Source organism: Enhydra lutris, unplaced genomic scaffold (assembly GCF_002288905.1).
Source record: "Enhydra lutris kenyoni isolate GAN:26980312 unplaced genomic scaffold, ASM228890v2 scaffoldscaffold48, whole genome shotgun sequence".
Taxonomy (NCBI): Eukaryota; Metazoa; Chordata; class Mammalia; order Carnivora; family Mustelidae; genus Enhydra; species Enhydra lutris.
The window spans coordinates 3942459-3952326 of record NW_019154132.1 but is presented as its reverse complement, the minus strand read 5'-3'; the positions used below and the strand labels follow the sequence as shown (position 1 = coordinate 3952326).

General features: G+C 45.8%; 1 protein-coding gene across 1 annotated transcript; it reads right to left on the bottom strand.

Moving 5' to 3' along the window:
* Nucleotides 1–256: 256 nt before the first annotated feature.
* Nucleotides 257–1264, bottom strand: LOC111156769 (family with sequence similarity 50 member B). The gene has a single exon (XM_022517835.1). It carries the CDS (start codon nucleotides 1262–1264, stop codon nucleotides 257–259), a length of 1008 nt encoding a protein of 335 aa, XP_022373543.1.
* Nucleotides 1265–9868: the final 8604 nt, after the last annotated feature.

Sequence of the window (9868 nt, the reverse complement as noted above, 5' to 3'; positions counted from 1 at the left end):
CCCAAAAACATCAGCAATAGAAGGACCACACTTGAATAACGTGAGAACCCTCGGTTCTTTATTCAATTTGGGGCAAGAAATTAAGGTCACCAAATTAAGTTGGGAGTGACAGGGTACAGAAATCTGTTTCCTATGCTGGGTGCTGCTGCCTGGGCGTGGGCAGGAGGCCATCAGAGGCTGCGAAGGCCACGTGTGCCAGGGCTCTGCAGGACCAGGGAGGGTAGGACGGGGAGCCTAGGGGGGAACGGAAAGGGGGTCATCGGATCGTGTACTTGTCCCACTTCTTCTCGGGGTCGTAGGGCTCCCAGCGGCTGGCAGGGAAGATGTGCTTGTTCTTCTCGTACCAGCTGCGCAGCACCACCTTGCCCGCGTGCGACTCGTCCTTCTCCATGGTGGCGTCGCTCAGCAGCCGCACATCGTCGTGCACGTCGAAGCTGAAGAGCGGCCCGCTCTTGCCCCGGGCCTTGGTGACAATGAAGTCGTAGAAGGTGTGGTAGTGGGGCAGGATCAGGTCCTCCTTGATGTACATGAGCTGCTCCACGCCGGCCGAGCGCAGCTCGCGGAAGTCCTTGCGCAGCCCCTGCAGCGCCTTCTTCAGGAACTGCTGCACGGTGCCGCCCTTGTGGATCCGCACGGTGCGCCGGTGCCCCGAGCCGTCCCAGTAGCTGAACGTGACCTCCATCTCCTCGCGCTTCACCTTCTCGCGCCGCGCCTCCCACTCCTGCCGCAGCTGCTCTCGCAGCCGGTTCTCCTCCTCCTCGCGGTCGCGGTCCGGCAGGAAGCTCGTGTCCACATCGGGATTCTTCCCCAGGTTCTTCCGCCGCTTGCTCCCCGCCGCAGACCCGGGCTGCTCCCCGGCCACGCCGTCCCCGTCGCCTTCGTCGCCCTCGTCCGGCGTGAAGGACAGGCTGCAGACCTTGCGCTTCTGCTCCTGCTTGCGCTCCTTCTCCCGCAGCGCCTCCAGCTGCAGCCGCCGCGCCTCCAGCTGCTCCCTCTTGGCCAGCTGCATCTCCCGCTCCTTCAGCAGGGCCTCCTGCTTGGCCTTCATGTCGTTCAGGGTCACCAGGCCCACCGTGCTCGACTTGAGCTCGGCCTCCACGGCGTCGTAATGAGCCGAGAATTTCTTGTCCACCTTCGACTTGATGATGGTCTCCTCGGCGATCCGCTGCTTCAGCACCTCCATCTGCTCCTTCTGCTTTTCCCGCTTCTTGATCAGGTGCATGGCCCGGCCGGCCTCGCGCATCGTGCCCTTGTACTGAGCCATGCTCGCGGCTTGACACGGGCGCAGACACGCCCGCTTCCTGGTCCTTCCCAACGCCCGCGGGGTTCGGGGCTAGCTCACAGATGCTGCGCCAAGGAAAAACACCTGAGTTAAGAAAGGGACCAAAAGAACAGCTTAATGAATACTTCACGGGGGCGCATTCTAATAGAACTTTCGGAGAGGGTGGAAATGTTATTGCAGCTGTGCTGACGGATGAGTGTATCCGTATGAGGCTATCAAGCCCTTGAAATGGGGCTGGTGCCACGGAGGCACTGCCTTTTAATTTTATTTTAATTAGTTTAAATCCCAGTAGCCCTATCTGGACAGTGCAACGCTGGGTTTTGAGAGCTGCTCCCGGAGAAGGTGGGTTTACAGAGCAAACTCTTCCCAGTCTTCCAGTCTCTTCATTTGTCCAGACACCCCGTCAGACACGGGAATGCAGGAGTCTGGGCACCAAGAAAGCTGGCCTGCAGTGGCTTGGATTCTGGTGTGGCAACCAATGGAGAGCAGTGCTGGGAAGGAAAGTGTCTATTGTCAGGGCCTATTTAGCCAGAGCGATTCCATCTTGGTTAAAAAGCCACTTTGTTTGTGCAGAAAAACTTAAACTGACCCTGCCCTCGCCAGCACCCCCTACCCCCCGCCCCGTGGGAACTTACTTAAGAAACAAGTCTAGAAAACCAGTAAAATATGGTCAGCCAGTTCCTAATAACAGAGCCCAGAATGCAAGGAGGAGTCAGGCCAGGTGGAGACATCCAATCAGTAAAAGGCACACATACTGTCTCCCTAACCACCAAAGAATGTAAACCCTGCTTTTTGGGCACCAAACTTGAGCTCCAATTCTGACCAGAGTAATAAGTTAGTTCAAACAGCTACTATCGGGTAAATTGTAATTCAATTGGCCACCTGCATGTGGCCTATCATGACTATGCAATGTTACAATCTCATTGGCCACCTATGTGTGGCCAGGCTTTTGCTGTATAAAAGTTAGTCTGTGAGGCTGAGAGGGGTCGCTCTCTTTGGAGGCAGCCCTGGCCGGTCAGTCTGACTTCTAATGCTTGGCATAGAATAAAGCTTTAAATAACTTTCACTTTGTCTCAATCTCCTTCCTTTAATAACGGACCCTAACATCTATGCTGGCCCAGGGGGCATAGGCACCTTCCCCCTCAGTCAGATATAGATCTCTTCTTTATCTATAGATAAAAGTACTCTCCTAGTACTCTTCTGGATGTTGGTAATGTTAACTAAGTTCTCATTAATATGTTAGGAGTAAGGCAGGACCATATTAGTTGTTTGCTGTCCCTTAAGAATAATTTTTGCAGTATTTGTTGAATCTGCCTTATGCCCCATGCGAAAGCATTCAGAAGCAGCACAGGTACAACCCCATTTGCCATGGAAACAGGATGTCTAGGAAACCATAGCTCCATTATCTGCTGGACCCTCATCGCCATAAACTCCAGACAAGGTCTCATCCAACCATCCCCACCCTCTTAAACTCTTCCACCCTGTCCTCTAGAAGGTAGCACCTCGTCAGAAAACTCTTCTAAATCCTCAGCCACCTCTGGGAACCTTCCCTTTTACCTCCTTGTCTCACGCTAGAAGCCTGTTGTTCCCTGAGATGACCATTTCTCCCTGAAGCTCCCTAAAGTACAGGTTGTTTTCTTCTGGCATCCACATCATCTCAAAGTCTAAAAGTGCGACGAGTGTCTTTGCTCTTTCGAAAACATTTCTTCTTTTCTTTTTTCTTTTCTTTCTCTTTCTTTCTTTCTTTCTTTCCTTCCTTCCTTCCTTCCTTCTTCCCTTGAAGCTCATGCAACCCAGTGATACTATCCCAGCTGCTGCTGTCATCTCTGGAATTCCCTGTCCTTCTGAACCCTTGAGGACTAGCACCTGGCGCAACTGCCTTCCCCGTCCATCCTCCACCCATCTGAATCCTGGGTGTCATCAGCAGAACGCACTTGACACCTAGACCTCCTCACTTCTGAAGACCTTTTCTTATCACTGCCAGCAAGTGCCCCATCTCCCAAATGGGAATTCTATCACCTCCTTTATTTTCAAATTATTTACTCCACTACCCCAACTCCATCTGTCCTCTAATGGCTTGAAACCTCCAATCCAAAGACCCAGCACCTCTCCGTTATCGTCACAAACACACACACACACACACACACACACACACACACACACACACACGTGCTTACTCCTTCCTTACCCACCAGAGAGCCCCAGATTCCCAATCTCTCATGCTCCTTTCCTTCATGTTATTCTTGCCTGGAAAAGCTCTCATCCTGGTTAAACCTAGCCCCCATCTTCTCAACTCCTAAACCCTGGCAGCTGGAGAAAATAGCACTGCTTTTGCTGGCTAGTCTCACTTTAGGTTCATGACCTCAAACCTCCAAAGGGTACTCAAAACTGTCTGGTAATTCTATCATGCTGCTGCAGTGAGTCTGCTGTCTTGCTCCCCAAGATAACTATTTCGTGCTTCTTCCTGTATTTCTAACACCTCTAGTCCCTCTTACCTCCCCCACATCCCCCAGGCTGGTAGGTAGACACATATTAGCACACCACTGGATACAGTTCTGTCTTCTTATTCAAACACAGTGATTACTTGGATAATCATATCCTCCCCCTCCCAAATTTCATAGCATAAAAACTGCAGTCTAGTTAGATCCCCCCAAATATGTGTTCCTTGAAAAAAAAAAGCTCTCTAAACTCAAGTAACTATGGAAATTCTGAGTTAAAGAAAGTTGAAGAGACTCTTTACTGTGAGTGTCTGATATGTTTCCACTGACACCCTCCAAGAGGGGTATAGCATTTCATGTTTCCCAAAAGTTTTGGATTATTCAACATTTCTTCCCCTACAAAGTATCTGTTGACACTTCTCAAAACCAGTGCTTCATGGGACCACATTTAGAAAAATGGGCTGTGAACTATATGCCAGTTTTCAGCTAGCCCCTCCTAAAAGCAAGGATGCTTGTGGGCACAACCTCAAGAAGAAAGCTTTTATGTTCTGATAATCAAATATGGCACCTACATGCCAGGAAGAAAATATTGTGGTGTTGCCACTCACCAAACTGGCCAAAAAAGAAATCTAGGTGTTTTCCTTGACTACTGTGCTTCACACATAAAATTAAAAAAAAAAAAAAAATCTTCCATATATTTTCCTTTTCTCTCCTTTCCTACATCTGGTCGTAATGCAGGAATTGTGCTTACCCCCACCCCCCACCTAAAACTTCCTCATTGGTATAAGTATAAAGTCAGTATAAAGCCCCATCATCAGTATATTCTCATTCTTGTCTATCTTTTATACACTATCCAGTGATCCTGATAAGAAATAAAAATAAACCTGATAATGTCACTCCCTTTCTTCAAAATCTCCTCTAACTCTTTTAAGATAAAACTGGAATGTTAAATTTTTCCTACTAGGTCCTAATCACCAGACCCATCCACCCATTTCCCAATACTCCACACCGTGCAGTAGCCACCCAGAATACTTCAGTGCTCCTGACTACATGATGCCTTTTCATAAACTGTTTCTTTTGGACATACTCTTCTTAGGACCCTGCTCTCCTGGTGCCAGGCTTCAAAATCAGCTTCAAGTTCACCTCCTACAGAAAACCTCCAGCAGCCTCCAATGCCACTACCATCCACAGATACACAAAGTTACCAATACCCTCTTCTCTCCAGGCTCCCTGTATGATGACCTTTATTAGATATAACAGAAATCAGATTGCTTGGCTACCTCCTTTTTTTTTTTCAATTAGATAATCCAACCAGCACACTTTAATCCAATCAAATAGAATATGGCCACATCAACTGTAATTGCCCTCTTTCCAATCTAATCAGAAGCCAAATGTCAATATAGTCCCCAAACCTCATCATTCCTATTCCTATTATCTACCATCCCTCCTCTTAACTCAATCACAGGCTTCAAATACCATAGCCAGCCAGCCTCCAGAATTAAAAAGGTTAATCTGAAATTTTTCCAAAAGCTTTGACAAGAAACACAAATAACAGAAGGAAGCAGATTTATCCTTAGAGTCTAAAATCCTGGTTTTAAGAATTTCCCCCACAGGCTCTAAGATGATAGCTGCTTGTGGCCTCAGTTCTCAATGAAAAGGACTGCACCAAGCTACAAGTTACTTTTCCAACTCTTTTAAACTGTATCAACAATAACAGTAGCAGCAGTAGATGGAAGGGAGCAACAGTCTGCTCCAAGGAATCTGAAGTGCTGATTAAATATGCAAATTTAATTTCACGAAAATGTTACCTCCTTCCAACTTAGCCACAAGGTAAAACAATACGTAAGCAAACAGTAGCATTTTTTAAAAATTCCACAAAACTCAAAAGCTACTGCCTTAACTATTTTAACAGGAAAAAAAAAAAAGACTCTCGTTTCCATTGCAAATAAGAAACAAATCAAAAAAGAATACTTTGTGTCACGGCTGGTTTGCAGCTTACCTTCTATCAGTCTGCCTCCTGGTTTAAACTGATAATCTTACAAGGGGCAAGCATACCTCTTCTCTGGAGTCAGCTTTGCCCTGAACTGATGATGGTGGAACCTGTGTCTATAAAGGGCAACCCTTCCTAATCAGCCCACACTGGGTCTAGGATATGCCTCCTGACATCACCACCCACAGATCCATCCAGCCGCCATCATGTATCCTGAATTAGTTGTCCAAGCAAAGCACAGCCCCTCTCACTCAACCAGATGCCAAAAAAAAACAAAACAAAACAAAAAAAAACAAAAAAAAAAACCAACGAACCAGTGCATGACCTCTGCAGAATTCTGTCCCCTGACCAGAAGTCTTTCATGGATGTTTTAAAATGATTATAAAGATTATTCTATTGGATGCTTTATAATGGGGGGAGGGGGTGCAGTGTGTAGTTAAAAATGTCTTCCAAGGGATGCCTGGGTGGCTCAGTTGGTTAAGCGGCTGCCTTCGGCTCAGGTCATGATCCCAGCATCCTGGGATCGAGTCCCACATCAGGGTCCTTGCTCGGCAGGGAACCTGCTTCTCCCTCTGCCTCTGCCTGCCTCTCGGCCTACTTGTGATCTCTCTCTTTCTCTCTCTCTCTGACAAATAAATAAAATCTTTAAAAAAAAAAAAAGTCTTCCAACATTTGCTTGGGAGAAATCCAGTATTTGGGGATGTTAAAAGGTGGAAGGAAGAAGCTTCACATGTTCAGAGACAGAGAAGAGCAAAATGTATGGGATGGAAAAAGCTTAGATAAACAAGCCATGACTGCAATATATGTTCACTAGAGAAAAGAAAGAAGATGTCACAGATTTCAAAATAGATTCTGCACCAGAAATGTCTCTGAGTTTTGGGAGACCTAAATGTGTTCCTTCGCTTTTATCAAAGTAATGCATATTCATGGTTTAAAAAGAAAAGTAATACTGAAAGGGTTATTTTAACAAACAAAACAAAATAAAATGGCAGCAGACCAAGCAGCTCCCAGTTTTGTCACTCTTTTCTCTAGAGGCAACTCCTTTCAACCCTGTCGGAAGTTCCTTCTCATATTTACTTTCTTATTCTTCAGTAACTCTTACATTGATATTTTGTGGCTAACCAATTTTACTTTATCTATTATTGATTTCTTCTTATGGTGAATGAAGATTTAATTTTCCCCTGGACTAAATCAAAATATCTGGCCCAGTCACGTGAGGAAGAAGGCATTACAGAACTTCTTAGTATTTAAACCAGATTTTTTTTAAACTGGATTTTTTACAATGTGAGGAATTATAAAGGTAGTAGCAAAAATCTCAAACAAAATATTAACAAACTGAATCCAGCAGTTTATGAACATATACATTAGAAAGTAGGATTGGGGCACCTGGGTGGCTCAGTCGGTTAGGGCCTCTGCCTTCGGCTCGGGTCGTGATCCCAGGGTTCTGGGATCGAGCCCCGCATCGGGCTCTCTGCTCAGCAGGGAGCCTGCTTCCTCCTCTCTCTCTGCCTGCCTCTCTGCCTACTTGTGATCTCTGTCAAATAAATGAATAAAATATTAAAAAAAAGAAAGTAGGATTTATTCACATAGTTCAACACTAAAATATCTACCTGTGTAATTCACCACACCAGTAATATCTCAGATACCTGCAAATAACACTAAAAAAAAAAAATTAGTGAACTAGACCTAGAAAGTAATTTCTTTAACTTGATAAAAACTGTTTTCGAGAAACCTATGGCAAATGTCACATGTAATAATATACTTTTATGTTCTTTGCAGTTTAATCAGAAATAGAATCAAGGTGAGTTTTGGCCTGTACCTACGTGACTGTGTGCTGGGTGGGAGCAAACAGGGTTACATGGGCACTTGGGAGGTGAAGGCAAAGAGGAGAGGAAGCTCTGATTACCTTTTATCTTTCAAAAGGTGCATATCATGGGGATGCCTGGCTGGCTCAGTCGGTTGAACATCTGGCTTTGGGCTCAGATCATGATCTCATGGTCGTGGGATCGAGCCCCACGTTCGACTCTGCACTCAGCATGGAGCCTGCTTGAGATTCTCTCCCTCTCCCTCCACCCCCATCCCTGCTCGCTCCCACTCTCCCTCAAAGAAATAGATCTTTTTAAGAACAAAAAGGTAGGGCGTCTGGGTGGCTCAGTGGGTTGAGTCTCTGCCTTCAGCTCAGGTCATGATCTCAGGGTCCTGGGATGGGGCCCCACATCGGGCTCTTTGTTCAGTGGGGAGCCTGCTTCCCTTTCTCTCTCTCTGCCTGCCTCTCTGCCCAATTGTGATCTCTCTCTCTCAAATAAATAAATAAAATATTTAAAAAAAAAAGAACGAAAAGGTACACATTGTTTGTTTTAGATCGCGGTGTCTCTTGAAACACAACATTTATAAGTGAGTATTGTCAGAGAAGTGAAGGAGCCTGATGGAAAGCAGGGTTGAGGGAGAGGCAGTAAGGGGCTCACACCTATACAGAAAAGTCAATGAGAAATAAAAAAATCAGATGTCTGCCCAGAAGGGAACATATTCTAAACAAATCAAGATTGTCTCTCCTCCCACGGAACATGAAAAGTAGTAAAGAGAAGTGTTATTTTATGCAGAAACGTATGGAAAGCATTATAATACCACACTGTCATTGGTTTTCTGAGGACGCTTTTTTTTTTTTTTTTCTTTTTGGAAAGTGCAGTGAATGTGGCATTTTACATTGATCTCAGAAGATAACTCCAAGTCAGAGGGAAGCCTAGTTCAGTCACCAGCCTGGTAGGTGCCAAAGCCAACTCTGGCCCTTGGTCAGTGTCTCCTCTTCTTTTTGATCCTGCTGTCAATGAAGATTATTGTATCTAAACACCACCCCATTCTTCTTGCTTTGTTGGAAGTGGTTGGTTCGGGGGCAATCCTCTCCGGTCCCCTCCCTCTTTGGGAGCTTTGTACTCTCACTTTGCTCTCACTCAATAAACCTTGCTTTGCTACCCACACACACACACCAAAAAAATGAAAACAAAAACAAAAAGTGGATTGTTCAAATCATAGCAAAGAGACGGTTAGTGGGATTGATTGATTACCTCAAAACCTTTATTTTCTCCCAACAAGGAGTGATCGTGGATTGAAGAATTCATCAATCCGAGCAGCACCTGCCACTTGGCAGAACCTTTGGCAGGAGCCCAGGGACAGCCATAATGGACACTGGTCACAGCCAACACAGACCTGGTCATGCTGTGGGGTCCAGCATCCTGGGAGACACTAAGTTTATGGCAGGAAAACCTGTCTTTGGGGTGGCTTCTAAGACGGTGCCTAGATTCATGGATAATGAGGTCAGTTGAGAAGAAATTGCCCTAAGATACCAAATTCTTGGCACTAGAGGTAGGCAGGGAATGATTGCCCAATAAATTCAGAAATTAAATTCTGAGATAAGAAGTTATCTGAACCTAGCATTGACTTTGGGTGAACAGGGAAGGACCACGCTCTCTTGAGGAACCCTGAAGGAAAAGCAAACCAGAAACTAAGAAATCTCTTTTATGGTGTTCATACACTCATCAGATCATTTACAGTGTCCCTGACAACATCATCACAACCAACGGACAGAATGTACTATTTAACTCCTTGTGAACTTGTTTTCTTCATTAGCCACTTTCTAGAGAATCCCTTCACACCAGCCAGAGCTCCTGGGTGTCCTCTCTGCTTGCCAAGGGAACCGCTACCCTGGAGCATCCTGGAGCTTTCTGCAAAATGCACTCACACTCCAAGCCTGCGGACCACTCGGCGGGCTCATATCTCATGGGAAGCCAAGCTGGTTAATAATTTTCCCAAAGCGGGGGGACAAGATGATGGGGAAGTAGGAGGAGGCGCCTTTTCAATAATTTTCCCAAAGCCATTCTGATCCCCCAGGGTTCCCCAGGGCAGCTGCAGAGGAGTTCTGGTACTACCTGTGGTCACCATTACGTATTTTACTTGGTACATCACTATTAGGATTTAGTCCTTAAACAGCTCGTTAATGTGGAGGATCCTATGCAGACAATGGGGTGGCTGTGAAATATATGAACAGAGTGTTTCCTGCTCAGGCTCCTAACAGATCAGACTCTCCCTGTCCTCTATTTCTGATCCCTCTGCTACCTTGTATATTTTGTTTCCGTAATAAACTAAAGCACAAAAGTAGAAACA